Source organism: Malus domestica, chromosome 15 (assembly GCF_042453785.1).
Source record: "Malus domestica chromosome 15, GDT2T_hap1".
NCBI classification, from domain to species: domain Eukaryota; kingdom Viridiplantae; phylum Streptophyta; class Magnoliopsida; order Rosales; family Rosaceae; genus Malus; species Malus domestica.
In genome coordinates, this window is record NC_091675.1 from 623,344 (window position 1) to 651,256 (window position 27,913).

Sequence of the window (27,913 nt, forward strand, 5' to 3'; positions counted from 1 at the left end):
ATTATTATTTGTCGAGAAATAATATTCAGTCACGTATAATTGTATGTCAAGTTAATTGAATAGGACATTGCATCGCCTTCTAAACCTCATTACTCTTGTTAAGAATTAAGAATTAGTTGTTATTAAATATATATTATATTAATTAATTAAGATATTACGCTGCCTTCTAGCATTTGAATTTAACCATTTATTCCGTTAATTTGAACAATTTAAAATATCAGAAAACAGAGTCTTGATGTTTCTCAGCTGCCATCTGATATTGTTGTCTTGGTGGAAAAGGCTCAAGCTTGAGCTTATCTTCAGTTTCGGGCGTTTCTTGCAAGGGAGAATCAAGAATGGAGATAATGCCCGCCAATTTTGCTGTCGCACACCCGCCGATTTTGTTTTCCACTGGATAACGCCACGTTTCCTTTTTTTTTTTGGTATCACATATGACAGCCTTCTACGTGGTCGCACCGGACTTGCCAAGCACACTGCCTAACGACGTCGTTGGGCTGCACTCTTTGCTGCTTTTCTTGGCTTTCAGATACAGTGACGTTGGCCTAACTGATCGGGCGAAAATTCGATCTCGCATTTCCTGGTGGGCACGCATGTGTGATAAGTTTAGAGGCTTGTATCAAAATAAAGAAAAAATAATTAGGCTACAACCACATTTGTAAAGTTTTATGGCACCATCGAAATTCACAAGGATAATATTTGCATTTTTTCATAAAGAAATTCACATATCTTATTTCTTTTGAATAATGAATACTCACGGTATAGATTTTATGACTTTTTATCCTTATTTGAAGATCACTTCTACACAAAATTATTCGAATCGAAGATTGTTTAATCATCTAAATGTATGAAACAAATTGACAGTGTGAGTACCAAGTAACATATTCATGATAAACCTTCTACTTATTTGATACATTTGGATAACTAAGTGATTTTTTATTAGCATAATTTTTTTTATAAGAATGATCTTCAAATATATATTAAAAAACTTAATGATTTCAATTATAAAGTTTATATATGATGTAGATATGTTATTCACAAAATGCATAATATGTGTATTCCCCATAAAAGAAAACACAAGAATTGTTCTTTTGATAATTAATTTTCTCTATATAACATGCAGGCTTGAAAACAATGAGACGATGAGTGTGTTGTTGGTAGTATTTTTATCTAGGGTAAATCTCAGTGTGTTGTTGGTAGTATTTTTATCTAGTGTAAATCTCAGTTTACTACTTTCAAGTTTCGTGGTTTTCAACATTTGGTATATAATTTTTTTTTCGTCTCAAAGTCATACCGAAAGTGTTAATTTTGGGACGGTCTCACACATCCGTTATTTTGACTGTTAAGTCTCCCGTTAATTGATGACGTGGTGCTCATGTGAACAATAACTAGATGCCACATGTCATTAAGAGGTCCACGTGGAAATTAAAAATTAAAAAAAAAATTGATCGTCTTCTACCTCCCCCGACCATCTCTTCCTCCCTTATCCCTTTATTCTCTCTTCTGCACCAACCCACCAAACCCTCATCTCCTCTCCTCTTCAACTCATAATTGATCGTCTTCTACCTCCCCCGACCATCTCTTCCTCCCTTATCCCTCTATTCTCTCTTCTGCACCAACCCACCAAACCCTCAGCTCATCTCCTCTTCAACTCATTCTTTTTGTCTTGTTGTTTCGCTTCACTCCTTAATAGTACACATCTCCTCGTTGGCCATCGGCAATCTCAAGCAGCTTATCTCATATATTTCTTCCCCATTTGATTTTATTCTATATTTTTTGGATTTTAATCCCCAAATAAATGGTGTCATAGCTTATCTTTCACAACCAGTAATCCCAATTTTTCCGTTCAAGAAACAAGATATACTGATTAAACAGGATTTAGTTTCCTTCCTTCTTTTCTCCGATCCCTGAATCGGATTCCACAGCCGTGAAACCGCAGCTGAATCTTTCTCTGCGTTGGTCTGTCGGATTTGGCCAAAAATGCAGGTCGGTATCGGGACCCATTAAAGCTCTGATCCTTTCACCGCCTATTTGTATCTCGGGGTTGTTGGGAAGCCATTTACTGCTATGTTCTTTGTTAGCGAGAGAATTCAATGGTGAGATTCTTGAAGAGCGTCGGGTTATCACGCGTTTTCTGGTTGCGAATTCTTGTGAGGGATTTGTATTTCCTCGTGGGTTTTTTTCGGTGCATGCTCTTCTTCCACTTGGCTGTCAAGAAACCCAAAAAGCTCTGCCGCAAACCGACGAAAATACGTCAAGGTTTTGGGCTTTGCGCTGAAACCCAGAAAAGCTCTGTCGCAAACTGCCGTAAAGATCAGGTATTTAGCTGGCCTTGTTAAAATATCTACCTGGGTACTTGATCTTGGTACTGAATCTGTAACATCCCACATCGACTAACGGATAAGGGGTGATATGCCTTATATGTACATGCCCACCTCCATATAGCACGAGGCTTTTTGGGAACTCACTAACTTCGGAATCCATCGAAACTCCGAAATTAAGCGAGTTCGGGCGAGAGCATTCCCATGATGGGTGACCCATTGGGAAGTTCTCGTGTGAGTTCCTAGAAACAAAACTGTGAAGGCGTGGCTGGGGCCCAAATCGAACAATATTGTGCTACGACGAAGTCGATATGGGATGTGTCTGAATAGTATCAGAGCCACTATGCCATGTGGTGCGAGTGTGCCAACGAGAACGTCAAGCTCCTAAAGGGATGGATTGTAATATCCCACATCAACCAACGGAGAGAGGGTGATATGCCTTATATGTACATCGAAACTTCGAAGTTAAGCAAGTTTAGGCGAGAGCATTCCCAGGATGGGTGACCCACTGGGATGTCCAAAGCGGACAATATCGTGCTACAATGGAGATGGTATGGGATGTGACATAATCTATTGTTTTCTTTCTGTGTTTCAAGATAGCATCAATGGGGCTTCTTCTTCGAAGTCTCGCGATGCTGTTCGTTGTGATATGTCTCTCTCGGCTGCCTGATGTTTCTGCACAATCCTCAGGAAGCTCAGCATGTGCAAATGAGAGAATGGAGGGATAAGGGAGGAAGGGATGTTCGGGGGAGGTTAAAGACTACCATTTTTTTTTTGAATTTTTAATTTCCACGTGGACCCCTTAATGACAAGTAGCGTTCAGTCATTGTCCATATGAGCGTCACACCATCAGTTAACGAGAGATTTAACAGTCAGACTGACAGATGTATGATTTTGCGACGAAAAAAACTTCATGTACTAAATGTTGAAAACCATGAAACTTGAGGGTAGTAAACTGAGATTTACCCTTTTATCTACGTTGGCTACTTACGATTGCTTGAAGTGTTTCCTTCTCACCTTTTTAATTATTAAGTTGGTTTACAACGAGTGAGATGGTGAAAGACAATCTTAGTACTTGGTTTTCCATCATACTCAAAAAGCAATGGCGCATTTAGAGATTTTTCTTCTCCGGTAAGTAGATGAGCATTAACGCTTATGTACATTGTTTTCTATTAATAGAAGCGATAAAATGTTTTATTATCAAGAACAACAAGTACAAGAGGTGTCAGATGAGTACATATTTTCTAGTGATTAATTTTATGATCCGGGAATGATTCACACAAAACGGCAATAATTTTAAATCTCTATACGGCTACACAAGAGACCATTAAAACCAAGTGTCTCCGAGCAAACTTGTCACAAAAAATTATAGACGCGATAAGCCTAGCATTGAACCCTTACAAAAACCATTGCAAACAGCGAGACCACAACATATTGCTTAGGCATCACATATTTGAAAGGTTGTATCAAATGCTATGAATTGAAAGTTCATGTTCAATCAAACGATATCAATCTTCGAAAAGCATAAAAAGGTAACCAAGATTTCTAGGATGATTTCAAATAGGTGTCACACTATAGATTTTATTAGATTAGATGTTATATTATTCACCGACGAGATTCGAACCTACGCCGTCATGCAATGGCTCATCTCATTTCCACCACTGTAGTAAATGACCACTTACAATAGGTCTCAACTTTTTAAAACATGAAATAACTACCTAATGTTTTAAAAATTAAACATTTGTTAGGTCACTAGTGATAAAGTCACTAAAATTAACTCATGACGTGGACAAATATATTAATGTTTGTTTTCACTAATTCGTCATTTATGGAACTTTAAATGCTCAAATCACTGTCTTCATAGATAATGCGACAGTGAAAACCCATTTCAATATTTTTTTATGCCATCACTTAATGCTAATGATATGACAAATGTCAGGTCTTTAAAACCTCAAGTACTAATTTAGAATGTTATAAAAAATTGCGACAAATTTAATCATTCCTAAAGATTGGATAGTTGGTTTAAAAAAAATATATTATGCAGTTTTCACTTCTTTTTTTTCTTCACTTATTAGTCGCCCTTTTTTTTATTTCTCCACGTCAAGGACGAAACAATCTCCAATACCAGTTTGCCACGTATAACCAGCAAAGACCAGCCCTACGATCATCCACGCTGGCAGCATATGCTCTGATCTGACCCGTCAACCAAGACTGGAATTCTCAAGTCCTCGGTGGGCCCGTCCACAACGCCTTGTGTCTCCACGTCAAGGAAATAGAGCTGGCCCAATAAAATCCATACACGTATTCCCAAACAAATCAGGGAGCATTGGTTCGTCCAAGCTGGCAAAACCAAGCCAATCGCCGTTAAAACGACGCTTGCCCAGTCTAAACGGCAGGAGCTCCATATAAAATCCGAAGCCGTGAGAGACGCTGGGAAAGCAGCACACACTGAAATAGATAACTCTCAGTGAGCGAAGTTACTAGAACTTTTTCCAAGTGTTTTCGAGTTGCAACGATGAGGAAGTGGACGATACCTTCCGTTCTGCTTCTGCTCTGCCTTCTCTCACTCCTCCCCGATCAAGGTACGCCTAGGGTTTCTGCAGATCTCGATTACTTGAATTGTGAACGATGCATTGTTATGAGTAAATGTTTCTGAATTCGAAGTTTGTATCGGAGATTTGATATTGATTAGGGTTTTCTGGCGATCTGTGTTTATTCAGGTCGGAAATTACAGGCCAATGCGGAGGCTAATTCCGACGAGCTCGTAGATCCGCCGAAGGTTGAGGAGAAGATCGGCGCCGTTCCCAATGGTTTAACCACCGACTCCGACGTCGCCAAGAGGTCAGCGCTTTATCATTTTCTATATCCGTGCCAATAATTCGAAGACGTGTGAGTTAGTTTCTGAATAGATGTATTTCTTGCTGTCAATTTTTAGGGAGGCAGAATCAATCTCGAAGAGATCGCAGCGCAGCAACGCGCAGCATTTCGAGTTCCAGGCCGAGGTGTCTCGGCTTATGGACATTATCATCCACTCTCTGTACAGTAACAAGGATATTTTCCTAAGGGAGTTGATCTCCAATGCTTCCGATGTAAGTCGTTGACTTGAAGCTATCATACAGTGTTTTATCCTTTACCTGACATGATTTCGATTGCTAATCGTCGGAAACTTTTATCCCGATTTCAGGCGCTTGACAAGATTAGATTCCTGGCCCTCACGGACAAGGATGTTTTGGGAGAAGGCGATAACACTAAACTCGAAATTCAGGTTAGTAGTATCCTTGCATTACTTTAACTTTTTGAAGCATAAAACTAGATGATATATTATTAAATTTTTTGCATTGGTTTGAAAAATGTATAGATTAAATTAGACAAGGAGAAGAGAATCCTCTCCATTCGTGATAGGGGTATCGGTATGACAAAGGAGGACTTAATCAAGAACTTGGGAACCATAGCTAAATCTGGAACTTCAGGTTACATATTGGTTTTTGTTTGGAGATCAGAATTTTGAGTGGAACTAAGTGTTAGTTTTTATTAATTTAATTTGGTTTTGCTTTGCAGCCTTTGTGGAGAAGATGCAGACTAGTGGCGATCTCAATCTTATTGGGCAGTTTGGAGTTGGGTTCTACTCTGTGTACTTGGTTGCCGATAATGTGGAAGTCATCAGCAAACACAATGACGACAAACAGTAAGGGTTTTGAATGATTTACTCTTTCACTCATTTATGCTAACAGGTTTTTTAAGGGACTGTTAATGACAAAGTAAATTTCTCGTGCTTCAGGCATATTTGGGAGTCAAAGGCTGATGGGTCATTCGTAGTTGCCGAGGATACAGAAAATGAGCCACTAGGACGTGGCACTGAAATTAGATTGCACCTCAGAGAGGAAGCAGGAGAGTATTTGGATGAGAGCAAACTAAAAGTGAGTGGTTTCCCCATTTGGGACTTTTTAACCAGTGATTACCTAGTTTTATTTCAATATTTACTCACGTTGGTTTCCCCATTTTTCGGGGTTAGAGTACAATTAATTTATCCCATTCTTATTCTATTCTATTAGAATCAGTAATGTTCTCATTTCCATAACTTGGATGCGTTGTTCTTGTTTTTGCTTCACGGCGCAACAATCTGCCACATAAAGAAAAGTATGATAGTTCTATACATTAATTATAATGCACGAGTGATGTAAAATGATGGTTCACGATAAATTATTGTTTTGTTTTTCAGGAGTTGGTGAAGAAATATTCTGAATTTATCAACTTCCCCATCCATTTGTGGGCAAGCAAAGAGGTTGATGTGGAGGTTCCTGCTGATGAGGATGAGTCCAGTGATGAAGAGGAATCATGTATGCAACCATTATTCAAACTCCTTGTTTGTTGTAATTTATTTTAAAGCTTAGTACTTAAGAAGTTAATTCTAAATATTTGCATTAAAGTTCTATATATTTTGATACCTATTCTCACGTATTGTTGCCTCCCTGCACTCAACAATTGTGAACAGCTGAAAGTGAGAAAAGAGAAGAGGAAACCGAGAAAAGTGAAGATGAAGATGAAGATGCTGAGAAGAAACCAAAGACAAAGACAAAAAAAGAAACTACTTATGAATGGGAACTTCTCAATGATGTTAAAGCTATATGGTTGCGTAGCCCCAAGGAAGTGACCGATGAAGAGTACACCAAATTCTATCACTCTCTCGCCAAGGTAAGTTTCGTATATGAATCATATGATGGTTGTGTGACCATATAGAATGTTATTTTTGGAATCTAAACCACCTTTTATACTGTATATTTATACCGCTCAACAGGATTTCAGTGATGAGAAGCCTTTATCGTGGAGCCACTTTACTGCTGAAGGTGATGTAGAATTCAAGGCTGTCCTCTTTGTGCCTCCTAAGGCTCCTCATGATTTATACGAGAGCTATTACAATGCCAATAAGTCCAACTTGAAGTTGTATGTTCGAAGGGTTTTCATATCAGATGAATTTGATGAGCTCTTGCCAAAGTATCTAAACTTTTTGATGGTAATGCAGGATATTTTTAAGTTCTCGCAATAAGGTTTATGGGATTGGTTTTTACGTGCTTATCTAAAACTGGATTTTACATTGATGGTTTTACAAACAGGGTCTTGTTGATTCTGACACCTTGCCGCTCAATGTATCACGAGAAATGCTTCAACAACACAGCAGTTTGAAGACGATCAAGAAGAAACTTATACGCAAAGCCCTTGATATGATCCGTAAACTTGCTGAGGAAGATCCTGATGAGTCCAGTGACAAAGACAACAAAGGTACGGTGCTTAATATTTGCATGCAGTTTTCTTTACAGTTCTGGTAGTATTCAATCTGAACCTAGTAATTGTTATTTAGTGCATTGGTGTCATGATGACTGCAGTCTGGACTCACCTGCATTAATACCATCCCTTCAAAACTCAAAACTTGAAATATTTTTGTTGTTTTTCATTAATTGTTCACTTTTGCTTCTTGAATTTTGATGTGAAAGCAGAGGTTGAAAAAAGTGAGGATGAGGAGAAGAGAGGCCAATATACAAGATTCTGGAATGAATTTGGCAAGTCCATTAAACTTGGAATCATCGAAGATGCGGCTAACAGGAATCGTTTGGCAAAACTCCTAAGATTTGAAAGGTATTAATATTTTGTTAATATTTGCGTTTAGTTTGATTGACAGCATGGTACATCCTTCTAGTCGTCTTCATGTGGTTGAATAACTACTTTGAATTCTCTGACAGCACCAAGTCAGATGGCAAATTGACTTCGCTGGATCAGTACATTTCAAGGATGAAATCTGGGCAGAAGGACATATTCTACATTACTGGAGCCAGCAAAGAACAATTGGAAAAATCTCCATTCCTTGAGAGGCTTAAGAAGAAAAACTTTGAGGTAAATACAAAATCTCCATTTCTTTTTGTTCTTTTCCCGCTTTTTTTCTTTTGGTTATTTTGAGTCACAATGCCTGTTTTTGTCTGTCTATTTACCTTTTCACACGTATTGTTGCAGGTTATTTTCTTCACAGATCCAGTTGATGAATATCTGATGCAGTACCTGATGGACTACGAAGACAAGAAATTCCAGAACGTGTCGAAGGAGGGTTTGAAACTTGGCAAAGACTCAAAGGACAAGGAACTCAAGGAATCGTACAAGGAGCTCACTAAATGGTGGAAGAGCGCTCTTGCCAGCGATAATGTGGATGATGTAAAGCTGTCCAACCGTTTGGCTGACACCCCTTGTGTGGTTGTGACATCAAAGTATGGTTGGAGTGCAAACATGGAGAGGATCATGCAGTCTCAGACGTTATCAGACGCTAACAAGCAAGGATACATGCGTGGCAAGAGGATACTTGAGATTAACCCAAGGCATCCAATTGTCAAGGAGCTCCGCGAGAGAGTAGTAAAGAACGCTGAGGTACGTCCTAAACATCTTTTATGCTTACTCCTTGAAAAATACCATCCGTCTACTAGATAGTGTGTTAAAATAATCATCTATAGAATTGTTGACAAATGTGGTTTTGACTTGCACAAATATTTGTTTGCTCTTCAGGATGAGAGCGTGAAAAAGACAGCACAGCTTATTTACCAGACTGCACTCATGGAGAGTGGCTTCAATCTTCCAGACCCCAAGGACTTTGCTTCCCGCATCTACAGCTCGGTGAAGTCTAGCCTAAACATCAACCCTGATGTTGCAGTTGAGGAGGAAGATGATGCCGAAGAAGTTGAGACAGAAACTGCTGCAACTGAAGCTGCAGCTACCCCTGAGGTTGAGGCTGATGCTGATGCCGATTCACTTAAGGACGAGTTGTAGGTTCCCTAGAGCCTGCCTATAGGGTGGGTGAGATATGGGAAATCGAGACATTGCACTTATGTGATTCCGTGTTTGGTTAAGACATTAGGTCGAATAGATTTACTGCAATCAGATAAACGAGAATTTTGTCCCCAGCATCTAGTTATTAGTTTCAGAGACTAATTAATGCCATGAAGTCTTTTCTTTGTAGATGCAATGTTCGATCATCTGTTTCTGTTTCTTGTTTCTTACCCGTGCTTTCTGTTGCTTGTAAAATAGCTCTTGATTTATTAGGGAAATGGGTAAGGCCCGTAAGGTTATGGGTTCAAGCTCACTCTCTCCAATCCATGCTCATCATCTCTACTTTGCCTCCTGACACAAAATTGTGTTTTTTGGATCGTAAGAGTTAGCTATATAGGATTGAGTTTTCAGGGAAATGCCATATGAACAAATCCACCACCAGAAGTAAGTGGCTTCTTATTACTTGATAATCACTTTGTTTTTATGTTAAGTAACCTAACCAAGGTCAGGTCATGTCGGTTAGAGCAGTTTGCTCTTTCTACATCCACCCTCTTTGGTGTTTAGATTAACTAAATCGTCCATCGCTTGTATTAAAAAGGTAACGTGCGGTAGCTCATTTTCGAATCTCATGAGTCTCAAGAGGAACAAATGGGGGCTATCGTGATGACTCAAGGGGCAGAAACAGGCGACGAAGTTATTCACGAGAAATAATAAAATTACATTACCAAAGCTTACAATTCCGGCAAAGTTTGTTTTCTTTAGCAGCTGCTGAGCCTGCCTCGCCAACCAAATGTTTGGTATCCATGGCGGATATTGTTTCCCGCCACCGTCGGGAGCTCCCCGGCCGTCGTTCCACTCCCACCTCCAGAACCCCGCCCATTATTTACTGTGCTTGTAGTTGTTGTCACCCCGGACCCATTATTTGTCGTGCTTCTTGTTGGAGACGTATCTCTTGCAGATTTTTGACTGCATGCACACAGCATATAGATATAAAGTTAATTAAAGTGAGGAAAACGTAAGATTATTTTCGTTATACCTTGCAGTAGAAGGGCAGAATGTTATGATGTAATCAGCTCCACTACAAGTAAACGTACTCGTGACATCGTTGTACGCGTAGCTATACGATCTCGGACACGCCGACTTAAACATCTTCGAGTACACCGACGGCCTACGTGTCCGAGAACCCCAGCATGGCTACAAAATTGCATAGTACGGTATGCCAAGATCTTGGTTCTTTTTTCATAGTTCCGAGCTCAAAACTCTCTTCCGAAATTAATATAACAGTTTTAACTCTCTCTCCTCTAAATAATAGTAATTTTAAAAAAATTGCATTGTCTAAAGACAAAGAAATATAATTGCTTGTAAGTTATAGCATTCAAATTAAGTTTATGGAGGTCGGGATCCTGGATCCCTTTCATTAAATCCTATCAATCAACAAATTCGGATCCTTAAAATTTGATTCAACGGCTAAAAACATAGAGCTCATTTAAAAGTTATCATAATTTAGTCGTTAGATCAAATTTTAAGGATCCAAATTTGATAATTGATAGATCAAATTTTAAGGATTCGAATTTGTTAATTGATAGGATTTGGTGGAACGGATCCCTTTCCGTCGTTAGCAATATTGGAGGATCAACATAATAATGTGGGACCTAGTAAAGCAAAAGCTTTGGAGTAATCGACATTGCTGAAACGGTTCCACGTCACAGCATACATAGTTAGGGTGGACTGCACTTCCGCCGTGGGACTCCTGTTTTAATTAACAATTTTTTTACAGTTCGAGCCGCGTTTTTGTTAATGATGTATAAATACACATAACGGAGGAAAAGTACACCGCAAGTCAGGATGGCCGAGTGGTCTAAGGCGCCAGACTCAAGTTCTGGTCTTCGAGAGAGGGCGTGGGTTCAAATCCCACTTCTGACAGATCAGTTTTTATTTTCTTTCAATAATTTTTTGCTTCATCAATATCTTTCAAATTTTGGGGGCCCTCACAGACATAATTCAAAAGAATTACGAAAGCTTATAAGTTTGGTAATTTAAGTGGGTATCTGGAACGTCAACAAAGCAAAGCAAAAGCACATGTTTCTCTGCCTAGAGCCTAGCTACATTGCATGCATGTGGAAGGATCTTGGTGCCTTTGGTGCAATGACGTGCCTATACTGCTTTTTGTTCAATTGCCTACAAGGATTGATGTGGGAGCTTTGATTTGTAGAATATATACAGCTCAAAGAGTACTTTTTCTCTGTTGAATTTCGGTGGAATTAATAGATTTGACGCTACTATGGTGTTCCAGGTTACTAACACAAACTCATGTGTAAAACTATATCTTGCTAGCTATAATCTTGTGTTAGTGTTTCGGGATGCTTAGTGGCAACCGTTCCATAAAAGTCTCTCTTGTCATGTTAATACATTGAATATGTACATCACACTTACAACTGGGATCTTAGCATTACAAATAGCTTATTAAGAGGAGTGAGGTGTTTAAAACATGTTGCATGTATCATATATGATAAGTAAGAGATGGGATTGTGTTACTCAAGGCTGATGATAATCAAAACCCTAGCACACCAAACTTTCTGCTTTTGTTCTGAAAAAAAAAAAGGAAAAAATAAAATTTGAGGTTTTGAGACTTCCGACCATGCAAAAGTGCAGAAGGTCCAATAGCTTAGATAGGTTATCAAGTTGGTGGTGGAGGGAACCCTGCACACACACACACACACACACACATATATATACATAGTTTCTATACTTATGATGATGACATGCAAAAGTGGAATGTCGACGCTGCATGTTCAAAAGGTGCTCGCGAACCCTGAAACATCCCATGTGGAATATTGCCGCTTGTGCAAAAATTAACCTCACCAGAAAGTTGTTCCCTTATCTTAATTAGAACCCTTTTATTTTGGGATGAGCATGAAATATGTGCAGCACTGCAAGGGGTACTAACTGTTATAGCTAGACGATGACTATGTAGTTTCTACTTTTCAAGCAACTTGATGACACATTTCCAACGCTGGTCTAATTAAGGAGGCGATTCGTTGCGAGACTGATCGATCGATCGAAACCATGATACGGAAACATATTTCTTTACTTCCCCTTTGTGCCTGACTTTTAGATTGCTGATCAGTCACTGTATGCTATTGCGGAGGATATAAATCTAGCAGATAGTGTATCTTTTTTTGGTACAATACTTTTTCTCTCTTCTCTTTACTTTAATTGTGCACAAATGGCTAAAGTATATGGACCCTAATTATAAAACGGAAAGATCGACTTGTAATAAAGGGCAGCTGACAAAGTGATGGCATGTAATGTAGGTGCCATGCAATCTAACCTTTATATCAATATTCAAACAAGCTGCTCTTTAGATATCGAACTCGTTATTCATGAAAGTCAAATCATAAATCTACACTATGTACAAATGAAGAAGGTTATTAATTACCACTAGACCGTAAGCAAGATCCTATTTTTCTCTTAAATTTATATATAAATACCAATTCGGAGTTTCAAAAGTATGAGATTAGGTTTTGAAGTTGATTTTAGTTAAGTGCATTTCCTGGAAGTTTGTGAGTTGCGTGTTTGGCCCAGCACCACACACTTTGCATATGCTTTTGCTTCATTCATCTTGAATCGGGAAAAAACTAGACTTGCATGTACTTATAAGTAATTAGACTAATATTTTGGTCTAATATCTCATTCATTGTGACTCCGAATTCAATTATGAGCAATCTGCTTTTTCAAATTTCACAAACCTATAATACAAACAAATTATTAGGAATAATTTTGGCAAGCAAGCAACTTGGTAGATATGAGATCACTATCATATCCGCTCCAAATACTTGTTATGAAACTGGTCCTGCATGAAGATATATGCTAAATATATGTATACATAAGCTAAGTTGGACCACGCACACCAGAGTGAAATGAAATATTATTGTGTGGTGTGGTGGTAGCGTGGATAAGGCAGCCAAGCCAATGAGCACGGAAGCTACCATGCCTTGCAGCAGAAGCATCACCACCAAATGAAGGACGTATGTGCGCTGCTTGATACTTGACACCGACCTCCCTTGGCCACTTCGAAACCTCTAACAGCCACCACCTCACCACCTCACCACCCACCATATATACAATCTTAACCTTATTATTATCTGCTTACACACTTGACACTTACACCCAGCGATCAAATGAGCCACACTTTACAAAAAGTGAATTTGAATAACCAAACACTTGTTACAATTCAATCCACGAATTATATTCCAAAAAATCTGTAACACACATAAGACATCGGTTATATGCGGTCAGTTTAAGGTTGTTATACAAACAAGTAATAAACCGTCGAGAATTCTACAATACACTTGGGTATTGGATGCATCGATGCATTAAGTGCTGTTAGACAACTAGATTTATTATTGTCATATGACAATCTTAATTTGGTCGTTCGTATTATTTACTAATTAGTTTTGTGTTATATTTTGATTATGATGAGAAAGTTGGGACACGATCAGTATCCCAGTCATCAAACCTTTGCTTGCAAGGATTATGATAACATCAAAATATTAAAACAATGATAATTCGGAGAAAAAAAGTGCGAAAATCACTTCTCAAACGCTAAAAATACAGAGAAAGTGACGAAAGGGTTAGTTAGAGACCTTCACTATGCTTCGTGAAATTAAAAAGCTTTATTTACATTATCCTCATCCCATTATTGCTTCATATAATGTCAAATTTAATTAAAACAAAAATATATATAAAAAAAAATGCTCCATGACAAAGTGACATCAACTGGAAATAATACGAGCTTAGTAAAAACAAAAACTTCATTATCTTCCCACCAAATTAGGCAGTTAATATAAAGAATTGGATGACGAAAAAAAGCTTAACAATAATTTTTCCATATATAACTCTAGTTTCTAAACTAATAACCTAATAATCTAACAATCTAATCTAACATCCGTACAACTTGCCACTTTTCTGATGGGTGGGTGGGCTTTTCCCATCACATGACTCCAATCCACGTAACCAAGGCCATGCATGTGGGTCCACCTTCCAAAATTCACATGGCCCAAAGAGTAAAAAAAGTTGGAAGGGTCCACGACCCCTATATTGGGCCCAGGACTCACATGGGCCCACCCCAGACAAAGAGTCAGTTAGAACAAGAGCTGCCATAGCAACCCAATGGCTGCGACTACGCCGACCGCACTCGTCACACGTGTTTCGAATGCGTCAAAGGACGCGGCCGACGATGGATAGAAGTAGGAGCCGTCGTACTCCATCGTGTTGTTTATCTCCTGCGGCGAGGTTGAGGTGGTTGTCGGCGTAGCGGACGGTGTAGCTGTAGGCTGCGGCTGTGTGCTGTCCTGTGATGCTTTCTGGCTGTAAAATAAAAATGCACAATGATATTAAGAGTCAGTCAGTACATTTACCGTTACAAAAAATAATAACCATGAAAAAGTAAAGTATTGACCGTTGCAAAAAATGATGTGACAAGTTTCGGAGTGTGGTGTGTGTGATGAGTATTATTTAAGAAAGGGAATCGGATCTCTAGATTCCGAAGTGCATCGGGATCTGCGTTTCGCTCCGGCATTGGAGACCGCATGTGGGATTCCAGCCTGGATTTCTAAGCGCTCCACCATACCACTTTATCTGAAAAGACAGTTTTGCCCTTCGCTGTGTAATATAGTTTGGGCGCTGATTATTATCTGTCTATCATGAAACTATTAAGATTTATGCGGAGACAGGCTTTCATGAAAACAATGACGTTAGGTGCAGTTAATCTGATAAAATGCATGATAATGTGTTATTGGTAATGTACTAATGTGTCAGCGGAGAGCCGCCCATTTGTTAGTGCCCACCGTCGACAGCGACAAATGAACTTTCGGATATTCCGTTGAGTTTTGGCCCGGCGTAACGGACAAAAACTGGCACTCGAAAGTAAAAAATGTGAAAAAAAAATCACCCTCAACGTTCCAATTGACAGGCTTTTTACGAACGAAAATGTGAGGACGAAACTACCCTTATAACGGTCGAGAATGGAGGGAAGCAGAATGTAAATTTACCTGGTGCTGGGCGACGGGCAGAAGGTGATGGTGTAGTCGCCACCGGCACATGTGAAGGTGCTGGTCTTGTCGTCGTACGCGTAACTGTATGCGTGCGGGCACGCGCTCTTGAAAATCTGAGAGTATTGAGATGGCTTGCAAGTGTCAGGTGAACCGTACTCGCCGCTGCAACAGTACTGCGGCTGGCCGAACGCCTCGCACGCGCTCTTGCACGCGACTCCTTCAGCTCCGTCGGCGCTGGTGACCTTGAGCTCTGAAGGACAGCGGGTGTTGAGGTCGACAACACAGCCGGTGTTCGTACAGTTGGTCCCAGTGCCGCCATTGGGGACCACCAGCATAGGGAGGTTGTACCCGTCCACGAGGCTGACGTCGAAGAAATCGAGGCCGCCGGCGCCGTCGAGTGTGAACTCAGCGAGAGTGGCTGGCGGGGCGGCACCACTGCCGGAGCATTCTAGCTTTCCAGAGCCGCAATCGCCGGTGAGGCAAGAGAATTTGCCGGCGGAGTCGTGGGAGCAGAGGGTTCGGCCCCAGAAGCGGCCACCCCAGGATGAGGGGGCGGAGATAATTTTCGTTTCGCCCTTTGCGAGGGCGAAGCCGGTGGTCGGAAGAGGTGAGACGCCGGCGTTGGAGAGAATGCCGGGCCACACTGTGTAGTCGCACTTGTTTTGCATTGTGAATGTCCTTGAAACAACTCCTGCACGTTAATTAAACAGAGCAAAATTAGTACACTAGTCTACACAAAATAAACAAAACTGGACCCAGAATTGTAAACAAGTTGGGAATTTAAGTGTAAAGAAGTTGGGAATTTAAGTGGGATTAAAGATTATTACCTGATGTTAGTAGCCCGAGGATGGTTAGTAGAGAAACTAACAATGATGGTAATCGAGCCATGGATTCAGAGGTGAATGTTTTCGTATGGAAGCTGGGTTTTGCAGAGAGGAGAGAGAGAGAGAGAGGAGAGAAGAGAGGGTGTGTAGGATTTTCTGAAAAAGGTGGGAGGGAAGAGCATTTATAGAAGAAAAGGGAAGAGGAAAAGCCCTTTACTTTGCGTCTTGCCATTCTTTACTTTGCGTATTGGAATAGGAAAAGCCCTGTTTTTTTTACTTACTGTTTTTGTTTGTTTTTTTTTTTTTCCAAGAATCAGTTGGAAAATCAATTTAAATTGGGAATGTTTAATTTTATTTTGTCAGCTAGGAATGTTTAATTAAGAAAGTGAATTTATTAAGACAGACATTGAAAAGGGTAAGTTTTTATCTCATGTCAAAAAGGGTAAGTAGTCTAAAAGATTTGATGCTTAAATTTACCACACTTTTCTAAAATGATACATACTCTCTGATTAAAACTTACGTCTAATTTGTTTCTTTTTTTCTTTCAAGAAAGTGATTTTTACATCACTTATATTACGGTCTACTAATATTTCTCTCACTTATCTTTATTTACAAGTGAGAGATCTAAGTGTAAATACATCATTGTATTTAAAAATGGAACTGTTATTAACACTCCAAAAATCTCAATCTACATTCCTCAAAAGTGTAACTTTTTGTCTAATTATAAAAAGTTTGAAGTGCCAGATGAGATTTTTGGAATGCCAATAACAATTTTCTTTAAAAAAAATGATCTTTTACATTCTTGTTTACACATGTGTATGTTGACAAATGAGAACTTAGAGCTTATGGTTTATATCTTAAAAATAGTGCACAGGATAATATGGATCAATGAAAGTGAATTTTAGGAGATTGGCTTGTGTGATGAACTCTATTGATATGTCAATTTTATTGCTATTAATTTCAAAGGTTGTTCTACCATACTCTTGTAGAATTTCCTAGTTTCCTATATCGATAAAACTTATGCAACATGCAAAAGAGAATCTGGAAAGTACGATGAAGACAATTGATAACTTACGGGACTGCAACATGGCTAGTGCAATGGCTATAAAGTATTAAAAATCCACAATAAAATGTTCATGCCCATCAGATTAAGGGTAAAAAATTTCATGTAACTGGTTAACTATCATTTTTTTATCGGTATCTCACATCACGCGTATAGCATGATGTGAAAGATAATCCAGTACAAAATTATTGCATGTACTCAATTATTATCACCTCATTTTCTATTCTACTTTAGGTCTTACATCTCGTGAATTACGCTCGAGATCAATAAGATGATATGTACGGATAAGATGAGATATATATAATTGGAATATGAAATATTAGTCAATAGTTAGACCTAGGTAGATCCCAAGAGTATTTTATATTCCCCGATTTTACCTTGTAGAATCTCATAATTAGCAGCATAGATGGGTACAAAACAATATTATATTGTTTTCTACTTCATAACTTGACTGCGGGTTCATCTTCCCTGTTTAACTTGACTGCGGGTTCATCTTCCTTCTTTAACTTGTCTGCGGGTTCACCCTGACGTTGTCAAGAGAGCGCGACTGCCACAAGTACAAGTAGCAGCCTCACTCATTCATAATTTGACCTTGGCAGTTGGCAGTCGGCAGTCGGCAGTCGGAGAATTACTGCAGACGGTCCTTTCTGGCTACCTTTTTCTTTAATTAAGGCACGTTTCTTATGGTTAATTGATGAGGATAATTAAGGTCAACATTGTCTCACCAAACCTCCTCTTCCTCAGTTGACTAAACCCAACAACGTCGAATTGCAAGAAAGCGAGACATTGAAGGGTTACCTTCAACTTCCCTACGACTCTTTCTTAAACAACCTCTCTATATATATATATATATATATATAATCTTTGAGCTACCACAATAATTTTGAAAGAATTTGTTACTGTTCCCCAGAAAACAGTTGAAGAATTCGGTCATACGAGGCATCGTGATCGGTTGGTAGGTTAGGTTTTACAATCCTTCCGCCTATTGGCCATGGTGTCAACCTCACTCAAGGCACCCATTACTCAACGCCGGAGACGGCAGACAACCACACACTTCGGCTATTAAGCATCCCCTACTTTGACTCTTGAACAATTTTGTCCTATTTCCTTGAGCGTTTCCGCGCGTTGACTCTAATTTGATGCCAGTTTTGCATTTAAAAAAAAAAATCACCATTTTTGCATGGAACGACAGCTTAACGTATTGAATTTGCACCATGGACGAAGGAACTGGATCCTCTCTGAGGTAAACCCTCAGGATCCTGCTGAGTAACAAACACGGACCGTTGGATTTCGATCCAACGGCTACAATTATTATAACTTAAGAGGAACTCCCCTGTTTGTGGACGTTGGATCGAAATCCAACAGCACATGTTTGTCGCTCAACAGGATCTCAAGGGTTTGCCTCGAAGAGGATGCAGGTCCATGGACGAATAGAAGCATCATAACAAGTTCTATATTTTGAATTTCACACTAGTATTATGTGAATTAAATATTCCTACTGCTTTGTCTTGTACAGATAGTCTTACTCGAACAATTAATTTGTTAATTTAGTTTAGTGTGGTAGTATTATCTCATATAATTGTCCCCTTACACCAACACCACCACACGTGCTGCTCTATTCTCATGCTCGTGTATTGTTTTGGGGTCAACAATTAAGAATGTTCAACATGTGTTTGGGAAGGGTTGAGCTCGTGGGTTCATCACGGCAACTTCAAATGCAAAATACGTACAATTAACACGAGAAATCATAGTACCCTTCTTTCTTTTTCTCACCTTACATGGATTTTTGATAATTTGGGTTGTCTATCTTTTAAGTAGTCCTTAAAAGATCGTTCATGCAAAAATTAACTAATACGTTGTTATCAAGCCCAGACAACGTGAATCTATGCAAGAAAAACTAATTTGCACCGTACAACCAAGAGAAAAAGAAAAGAAAAAAAAAAAAAAAACTGGACTCTTTAAGAAATATTACGTAATGACACATTGACACATAAATAATGATGGAAACAAAAATATCATATCTCAATCTCCAGGCTACGTTTAGCAAGGGAACGAAGGAACCTGGTGAGTGCCTTTTCAGCCCTCACTCTCGCTGCATCAATCTTTACCGTATTTTCCTCCAAATCAACGTTCTGTTCCAATCTAGAATGCACACTTCGGACAAGTTTCCTTAGTTCCTGTCAAGTGAAGCTAGCATTAGCAACATCGAGCAAGAAACAGAACACTATGCTCCCTCAGGACAAGGGAACAATCGGCATGAGAGTTAACCGACCGACTCAAGTGAATATGAACTGGCTGGGTTTTTAAGACCAGCCCTCACGAAGGACTTTTTATTGGGAAATCAACAGTGCCACTTAACCAGACCATCCACTCCATTAAGGATGTGGTGGAAAAACAAAAGCGCAAGTGACCTAGGCAGCAATGGAACTACTTAGGAAGCATGCTGACTGCTTAAACACATTATTTGGCATTGAAGACACTTATGTGGAGATGGAATTTAACTTACCTGACGGTCAAACTCAACACTCGATATTGAATAAACTTCATTGGTGATCTTAATGTCCTTACTGACCAGACCATCAAACCATCTGGTTGCTTCATCAATGTGAGAACCCTGCATTCGATGCTCAATTAATCAGATGAAATATGTCCATAAACTACTTACCGAACCTTCAGCAATCTTTCTTGCACAGTTTCAAGCAAAGTAATTGTAACGTACCTCTTCTTCCTCCTCATAATCAGTTTCTTCTGCTTCTTCTGCATCGGCAACATCATCAACTCCCAATGTCTCCGGACCTGACAAAGCTTGCAGTTTACTTTCGTCACTGTCTTTCGTAGCCTGAATCAAAGCATCCATCAAGTCGGCCTCCACATCCCGCAGCAGTTTCCCTTAACACGAATATAACACATCCTTGTAAGATAAGATCACAAATTCACAATGCATACACAAAATGTAAGCAATGATGGAATTAAACAGATTCCAACCAGGGCACAAAATTGTTGCATCACATACCAATATAATTGAACTGCCTTCGCTTCCCTTCTCGAACATCCGGTCCTAGTTTCTGAAGCATTAACACAAACACCTTAGCTGCAACAGCTGACATCAGTAGCTAACGCTTGTTTGAACAGAAAAGAATAAACTAATCAAGCACCTTCACTAGAATCACAGCATCCAACACGCCCTGGTCCAGAGAAGCCACTCTGCATCCTCGTCAGATTAAAATCCATAACTCCAAATTACTAAACTTACTGGAACTTTTTAACGAAATTTGAAGTTTTGGGGGATAAACCTGACAATGCGTTTGATTTGAGGGGTGGAGAAGGAGGCGAGGTCCATAGCCCAACGGACAGCACGTCGGGCGTGGCGCTTCAACTCGTTTCGGCTCTTGTACGTGACTGCATCCGAATCCGAACCCGAACCCGAACTGGCGGTGCTGTTGGCGTCTTGGTAGTCGGACCGTCTGAGCCCGCGTAATAGTTTATGGACGCCGCGAGTGGACAGGTGGATGGTGGTCAAAGAGGGAAAACGGGAGTTGGTTCTGGTGGTGACTGGAAGTAGGGGGGAGTAGAGAAGGTGGTGGAAGGCGGCGTTTGAGCAGCAATGCTGCTGCCACATCGGCCATTGCCTCAGAAGCCGTCCCGCGTGAGCAGCCATCGCCTCTCTTTCCCCTCTCGCAGATTATTTGCTATAAGCCCATACCACACTGAAATACATTTTATCTTCCCTTTCTTATTTGAAAAACATTAAGGACACAAGGCCCAGGCCCTTTATTAAGGACTTCAAACTGCTCAGTTGAATTGAGTCCTCTTCAGACTCGGCCCAAATTATTTGGCCTGTTTTGTTTCACTTGCCCACTCAAGTAAAATTAAAATTGTCACTTAGTACTACGATTTAGTGGTATCCCTCTTTAATGGTAAGTGAAAGGTCTTATGTTCAATTCTTGCCAAAGAAGAATTTGAACCAAATTATTGCTAGCCTATTGTGAGGCTAAACCCACCCCCTCCCCTTAGCGTAAATAATATCGATTGTTCAAAAAAATAAAAAAAGTAAGATTAAAATTAAGTGTTTGTTTAGGAGTAGGGTAGACCTATCAAACATGTCATGTTTGTAGTATTCGTATTATTTTCTTGTCATATTTATTATCTTAACAAATTACGTCGTGTTCTAAACTGTTATCTAACTAACCGTTTATGACGAGCATTTGAATAATTTGTGGGCATTTATGGGTCCCTAAAAAGTTTATGGAGTCTTAAACTTGGATTGTGAAATGCTACTTGGAAAAGATAAGTATTTACATAATACAATATTCATCTTCAACAATTAGATCTTACAATTCGTTACAAGCTGACAATGAAATTGGAGGGATATCATTTCCCATAACTTTTCAGGCTGTAAAAATGGCGCCTGCAGCTTACAATATTCCAAGGATGATCAAGCTAGACATTGATCACCGTATCTATATATCTACACGCGAACACAAGAACTAGTAGATAGCACTTCGTCCAATCCGAGACAGGCGCGTGGCAGGGCAGCAGGTTTTCCTCATTACACTAATTAATCATTCAATTAGCTTAATTAGGTCGTTTAATACAGAAATGATCCGAATATGTCCCGAGTGAAATGTCTGTAAATCTACCAGCACTGGTCGGTTTCCCATCTCCGGCCAGTCGACATTGTGGTAGCGTAAGCGTATGATGAAGCCACGCCCGTCCGCGGCTGTCCGATCAACATCTTGCGGTCATAATCGGCGCGTTTTTGGGCGTCGGAGAGAGTCGAGTAAGCTTCGTGGACTTTCATGAACTCGTCGGCCGAAGATTTCGCAACGTCCGGGTGCACAACTCTCGCTAATTTACGGTACGCCGACTTTATCTCCTGACACGTGGCGCCGGCGTGAATCCCGAGCACCTCGTAGAGTGAAGAGTTTGATCCAATGCGGGAGCGCGGCTTGTCGACCGTCGATGTGCACGAGGCGGCAACGCGGTAGCTGACGGAGGAGGGAGGGGCGCGTGGGCCGCCGTTGGCGACGGAGAAAAAAGGGGAAGAGGAGCAAGTGAAGGATGAGGATGATATGGAAGCCATTTCCGAGATTGTTGTTTGCTTTGAAATTTGATTGGTAGTGAGTTGGGACTTGTGGGCTAACGGGGTGGGAGTTTGAGGATTTTATAGGCAGTTGGGGATAAGATGCGAAACATGGTTAACCGTGGTTAAAAGTGGGGCCGGGGGGGGGGGGGTTGGGTTATCGAACTATGAGGCTTATCCATTGGGAAAATGCCTGACTCAGTGTGGACGTCGGTGTCCAATGTACTAAAATCCGACACAGCACATGGGTATATGCCGTTACAGTACAGTTTATAACGTTGTTGGGTTTGGGTAGGTTTTGTACTAGATTTTGTATTTATGAGGTTGACAAATGGCAACACGGAATGCATTGGCAATGACACTCTGTCCGTCATTAATTTGCCAAAACTCTTGAATTTGCCATCTGATAGAATGGCGCATGCGAATTAATTAGCGAAATGTGGTCAAGGATTCAATGACTAGAATTACTAAGGGCGGATGAAAGCAGAGTTCAAAGTGGTCCTAAAATCCTTGAAGTTTGAAAAGTCTACATGCCGAAGGTACTATGAGAATTCCTTGAATGTTTGGTATATGTTTTTTTGTGCTTACTATATATTTGTTGTAATGCATGATAAGGAATATTTCGACGAGCTATGTTGATAACACTCTACAAATTTTCTCTAAAAAACTTGTATTTAACATGGAAACTGCCAAATTCACCACTAATTACTGTTGCATATTATGTTCTGAATTATATTAAGCAAACTCATTAGTTTGTTACTTGTGATTGTAGCAACACAAGCGCTCGTTCATATCAAAGTTAAATCTCTTATTTAAGAGCGTGTTTATAAAGAGGAAAGTGTAGCCTATTGCCTTTTAGCTCTTAGTCTTTAATGTTTCTTGTGTTTTGAAATTGTCGATTCACTTTTATTCTTTAAAAAAGACAAGTTTAAGAGAATCGAAATATGCATGGTTCTCAACTTCTTATACTAAAATTATAATCAATGAAAAGTAAAATTTGTCTTCTATTAAGAGTTACTGAATAGTTTTGATTTCTCCAAAATAGTTGGATTTTAGGCAAAAAGAAATCAAAGGAAGAAAACCGGTGCGAGACAAGAATAGGGAGGTAAGAAACCTTAATAAAATAAAAATAAACAATAGCAAAAAAAAGTCAATAAATTGTCAAGCGAAACAGAAAGTATAGGGAAATATCCAGTTTTTAATATTAAGTATTGACGCGGTTTGTTGAAGGCAACCGCCGGACAGGGAAGCACAGCTGGGATGGCCCACCGCGGCGGAAACACGAATCTTTGGCTCGCTGGACACGTAAGCGGTGTAAGCAACGGGCGACCGACTTGGCATGTGGGTTACCGACGTGCTGAAGGAACGGCAGGAATTTGGATTCCATTCGCGTTCAAATTGTGGTGGGATGACAATTCTAAACGTTAATACCGATAACCGTTGATAATCACCCGAATAGATTGAATTTAGGTATGAAAATTCGGTTATAATTTAGATATGGGAAAAAACCGTGAATAATATTCAATTATGATTTTGGATATAGTTATAGGGGTTCACAATCCGTATCTGTCCAAAAATTTGAACCGAATTATATATAATTATTTACCTTAAAAACTATTAAGCCTACGTGGCGCACATGCCGAGTAATATATGAGCTAACTGCGTCATTCGGTTGAATGTGGGACGTGCCAACTCGTCGGCCAAGGAGTAAAATATGTTGATGTTGCGTTGGGTGCGCGGCCGACTTCTGCGTCTTGCGATTACGACCAAAAAAGGAACACGTCTCGGCCTCTTGGGTTCTCAAACCTGAAGACAAGGCTACTATTTTTACGAAGTTCACAAATCGTCATCGTCGGATTCGGTTACAGTGATGATATTCGTCAGAGTAAACTCACGCCGAATCGACACCAAAGTGTAAAGGCACAAATACTCAAAGCAAATATAAGTTTTAACAATAAACGTGGTTTGGCCGTCATAATGCCGAACTCTATATCCCACTTAAGAGTATCCAATCATAAAATAACTCAGCGTACAATATGTCAAGCCCAATAAACTATAACACATCACTTCGCCGAGAAGGCTAATGAGATGACCTCGACCAACAAAGATTTGGAAATCCTTCTCGACCAAGACTTGGATAGATAACCAGTCACCCTCGACGCAGTGCTATCTATGCCGGCTGAAGATGCTGCGAGATTGGGTGGTTTTACGGTGACAATGCTATCTATGCGGACTGAAGATATCACCGACTGCCTTTACAGTGCTGTTTATCCAAACTGAAGATGTATCAGCGAAAAGAGAAAAGGAAAAAGTCTCAAGGTTGTTGAGAGAATTTGCGCAGGGCAGTTGTGTGTTGAATTGAATAGAGGCTTGAATGATGCACAACCTCTTCTATTTATAGCGGCCAGCCTGTATTGAGTCTCAATCCCTCTCGGATTAGAACTCTTTTATCTCGGCCAATCTTATTCCCAATAGGACTTTGAATGTAACTTGTTATCAAACTTTATTCAATCTCATTATCCTAATTCTGTTGTAACTCCTTTTCAAAACAGAATTCGTCTACATTCCAACTTCCCATATGATATAGCCAAATTTAACTGTGCGGCCCATGGACTAAATATCAATAACACCTGTACACGACTTCTGGACCGAGAACGAATCTAAACTCGGCCTATCCGATACTGGGCCGAAAAAGATCTAAGCTCGGCCCAAAACAATATTTTTGGGCCCAAACAATAATATAATAGTATTTTTATATAAATATAATATATATGTATATATATTTATTATTCACCAAATCTATTCTCTTGAGAATACAAAAGTTACACTCTGTGAGTTACATTTTGTAGGCAAGTTAAAAAGTTTTGATATGGATCAAAATCTATGAGAATCCAAACCAATAGTATTTATAGGAGATATCAAAGATCAGCAACATTATAAATGTTTAGCTTTAATTTTTATGCTCCATAAGATCTATTCATTAAATCATTTTATACATCAAATATTTAATGATAAAATTAATATTTACTAAATTATCATGCGTCAATTGAACGAATATATTTTTTGCATTGACGAAGATGAGTATAACCGTTAACTGATCGAGAATCCGTTGCCCGGTGTGTATGATTATGAATAATACCCGATGATTAATTGGCGGTTATGAATATAGTTAATATTATGGTTACAAGAATGGATAAAGTTAATTTTCGTGGTTATAGAGATGGATATAGCATTTCCGTCCCCAAAACGAACCGTTGCCATCCCTAATTGTGAGAATCCTATGGACTCTCACGTCTTAATCATTCATCGTGCATCGTGTGGTCAGAATCATTTGACTTTTTATATAAAATTAAATACAAATAATATCTGATAAAAACTAACGCACAATATACGATGAACGGTTAAGATGTAGGCATATCCTCTTCCGAATGGAAGTATGAGCGCAATAATACCACCAATGACAACTGGCCCCGTCGGCTTGAGGAACCCTGTGGTCCCATGAGCAAATGTGACTGATATTATTTGGGTTCATCCGTTGGAGTACCGATAAGGATAAGATCAAGTTTGTGCCAATGTTCCAACGTATGACAGGACGAAAACGCCACATTAGAAAATGCTGAAAGCTGGTTATGCTACTAAGGTTACTATTGATGATACGTTATTTGATTTGTAAATTTAATTTAAAATTTTAATCTTCATAACATTATTTTATAACTTATGCCCAGCTGGCTGTTTTGATAAAGACTTTACAATCTTTGGTAATTGTATAAGTACAAAATTACGTATGTAGTAAATTTGATTTGTGCGGAGGGTGAATTTTTCATGGGAAAAGTGAAACATTGCTTAACAATTTTAACAGTATTGAGCATGTTTGTTCAATGGCCAATTAATTTTTCGTGGAATGCTTACATTCTAATTAATAAGGTATCGTAACAAGTTATACACGCGCTTCATCATCTAATATGTACCCGTTGTTAACATGTTAAGTTTAAATGGTATGACACTTGAAATGCGCCTTGCAAAATTATACCAAAAAGGTATAATAATTCAAATAAACTACATATTGTCATCATGTAGCTAATTAATTTTAGATTCAATATTAATATGGGCATGAGGGCCTAGCCACCCAACTTCGATTGAGTTCCAACCGTTTTTACATATTTATTCATATCCATTTATTGAGAATGCACATTTTATGCGTTTGTCCCCATCACCAAAAAACTCAAGACTGGCCTTGCTAATCGGCGATTAGTAACTGCTCCCTCCTATGTCTAATTTAGTCTGTACTGTTCATTGTATTAGGTATAATATTCTGGTATGTAATGTTACATAGAATGATAAAGATTCAACGTATACAAATCAGGTAACCCATCAAATCAAATGTTAACATAAACAAGAACGCATGCATGCATGTGCATGGAAGGGAAAGGTGTTGGATTAGCAGAGAAAGGGCGGCCAAAGACTACGGCATGCATTTGTGATCTCCAAGCCAAAAATAACGTACCCTAGTTCCCTTCCCCACCTCCACGTGAGGAGACCAGCACTCTCTCGATTTACTACACAAAACCATATAAACCACGTAAAGCTTTTTTAACACTCTCCGAATCTTGCTCCGATCCTTTGGGCTTTTGAGTACGTGCGCACTTCTCAATTCAGTTTCTTGAATCTTAATTTGTTCTCTCTTTAGCATTAAGCAGGGACGAGCAGAGAGCTAAATGGGGACGATGTGCCCTGTATTTGCGACGCACATGAAATTTGGGCGGTGCTGCGTTACATGTTAGAAATCTAGTTGAATTGAGACGTCATGTTATTGACTGCCACCTCTTTTGAATACACTGACATATATGAGAATTAAGAGAAATGCTAATGCGACTCTTTATGAGTTATATGCCACTTCATGTATTGGACATAACATTTTAATGTTAGTGTAAAAATTAACGTTAAATTGTGAGGTGGCAGATAATCCTTTAAAACAGTTCGCCTTTTTTGCTAAAAAAGGGCACCATCAAGATCTTGTGTTTTTCATTGCAAACTTTGCGCTGGCTAGACCTGTAAACTGGTCGGGTTTATTGGGTTTGGGTCGGATTGAATCCGACCCGTTAAGCTAACGGATCATCTGAACTCAACCAGTTAAGCTAACGGATCACCCGTTTCAACCCGTTAACCTTTTTTCTTTTTCTTTTTTACATTTCATAAAAAAAAAACTGCAGAGACATCTTCATACTGCATATTTTAATGAAACTTTTGGGAAGGTCTGAATTCAAAAGTTTGACAAAGTCAGTAGCCAAATTTTAATAAAATTCCATGGAAACATCATATCTTTCAAGAAGGGTATCCATAAAGTTTCAACTTTTCAACAATCCCAAGTCTGATTTTTCAAATTTTCAAGAAACCCAACTGGGATGTGAGATTTTGGAACTGATTCTATAGAGAATTGAAAGTGAAATGAAAAATGGAATCTGGGTTACGAAGAACTCGACCCAATTGGGCAATTGAGAAAATATCCAGAAACAGATAGCAAGATTCAGATTTTGCACAAACCAGCAAACAAGTTATGAACAGGAAAATAAATTGAATTGAACAAACAATAATTGAATAAATAAAAGCTGCTTAAACTTATGGAATAACTAAGAAAGATAGCAAACTGGTTATGTCTTAGAGAGCATGCGACGGTGCGAGAGAGAGACGTGAGGAACTTGAGGTTTTCTATCAGGACTATTGAAATTACACAAAAGTCCTCAATAATGGATCTTAATGGGTGGTTA

General features: G+C 39.3%; 4 protein-coding genes and 1 non-coding gene across 5 annotated transcripts; 2 read left to right on the forward strand and 3 right to left on the reverse strand.

Annotated features, from left to right (window-relative positions):
- Positions 1–4,646: 4,646 nt before the first annotated feature.
- On the forward strand, positions 4,647–9,311 carry LOC139192294 (endoplasmin homolog). Its single transcript, XM_070814189.1, has 15 exons — positions 4,647–4,900; positions 5,039–5,159; positions 5,254–5,407; positions 5,503–5,583; positions 5,677–5,788; positions 5,877–6,003; positions 6,097–6,235; positions 6,538–6,655; positions 6,811–7,010; positions 7,114–7,329; positions 7,430–7,595; positions 7,811–7,949; positions 8,054–8,204; positions 8,322–8,726; positions 8,862–9,311. The coding sequence occupies exons 1-15, from the start codon at positions 4,834–4,836 to the stop codon at positions 9,120–9,122; spliced, it is 2,457 nt and encodes an 818-aa protein (XP_070670290.1). The 5' UTR covers positions 4,647–4,833; the 3' UTR covers positions 9,123–9,311.
- A 1,650-nt stretch (positions 9,312–10,961) lies between these two features.
- Positions 10,962–11,045, forward strand: TRNAL-CAA (transfer RNA leucine (anticodon CAA)). The gene has a single exon. It is a non-coding gene; the product is annotated as a tRNA-Leu (tRNA).
- A 2,873-nt stretch (positions 11,046–13,918) lies between these two features.
- LOC139192295 (pathogenesis-related thaumatin-like protein 3.5) lies at positions 13,919–16,230 on the reverse strand. Its single transcript, XM_070814190.1, has 3 exons — positions 16,006–16,230; positions 15,176–15,869; positions 13,919–14,492 (listed from the first exon to the last, which is right to left on the reverse strand). Exons 1-3 carry the CDS (start codon positions 16,064–16,066, stop codon positions 14,267–14,269), a joined length of 981 nt encoding a protein of 326 aa, XP_070670291.1. The 5' UTR covers positions 16,067–16,230; the 3' UTR covers positions 13,919–14,266.
- Positions 16,231–18,797: 2,567 nt separating this feature from the next.
- Positions 18,798–20,795, reverse strand: LOC103430385 (uncharacterized). The gene is made up of 6 exons (XM_008368519.4): positions 20,359–20,795; positions 20,221–20,269; positions 20,079–20,130; positions 19,785–19,954; positions 19,572–19,679; positions 18,798–19,242 (listed from the first exon to the last, which is right to left on the reverse strand). Exons 1-6 carry the CDS (start codon positions 20,721–20,723, stop codon positions 19,081–19,083), a joined length of 906 nt encoding a protein of 301 aa, XP_008366741.3. The 5' UTR covers positions 20,724–20,795; the 3' UTR covers positions 18,798–19,080.
- A 906-nt stretch (positions 20,796–21,701) lies between these two features.
- Positions 21,702–22,148, reverse strand: LOC139192274 (chaperone protein dnaJ 11, chloroplastic-like). The gene has a single exon (XM_070814120.1). The coding sequence runs from the start codon at positions 22,146–22,148 to the stop codon at positions 21,702–21,704; it is 447 nt and encodes a 148-aa protein (XP_070670221.1).
- Between the last annotated feature and the right edge of the window lie 5,765 nt (positions 22,149–27,913).

Bases quoted from the DNA above. Each gene is read 5' to 3' on its own strand.
- LOC139192294 (XM_070814189.1), top strand. From the start codon at position 4,834: ATGAGGAAGTGGACGATACCTTCCGTTCTGCTTCTGCTCTGCCTTCTC. The intron at 6,236-6,537 runs GTGAGTGGTTTC...TTTGTTTTTCAG, and splicing joins TGGATGAGAGCAAACTAAAA to GAGTTGGTGAAGAAATATTC. The intron at 7,950-8,053 runs GTATTAATATTT...ATTCTCTGACAG, and splicing joins AAACTCCTAAGATTTGAAAG to CACCAAGTCAGATGGCAAAT.
- LOC139192295 (XM_070814190.1), bottom strand. From the start codon at position 16,066: ATGGCTCGATTACCATCATTGTTAGTTTCTCTACTAACCATCCTCGGG. The intron at 15,870-16,005 runs GTAATAATCTTT...ATTAACGTGCAG, and splicing joins CCTCGGGCTACTAACATCAG to GAGTTGTTTCAAGGACATTC. The intron at 14,493-15,175 runs GTAAATTTACAT...TTTATTTTACAG, and splicing joins TGCCCGTCGCCCAGCACCAG to CCAGAAAGCATCACAGGACA.
- LOC103430385 (XM_008368519.4), bottom strand. From the start codon at position 20,723: ATGGCTGCTCACGCGGGACGGCTTCTGAGGCAATGGCCGATGTGGCAG. The intron at 20,131-20,220 runs GTGCTTGATTAG...TTAATGCTTCAG, and splicing joins ATGCTGTGATTCTAGTGAAG to AAACTAGGACCGGATGTTCG. The intron at 19,955-20,078 runs GTATGTGATGCA...ATTCGTGTTAAG, and splicing joins AAGGCAGTTCAATTATATTG to GGAAACTGCTGCGGGATGTG.
- LOC139192274 (XM_070814120.1), bottom strand. From the start codon at position 22,148: ATGGCTTCCATATCATCCTCATCCTTCACTTGCTCCTCTTCCCCTTTT.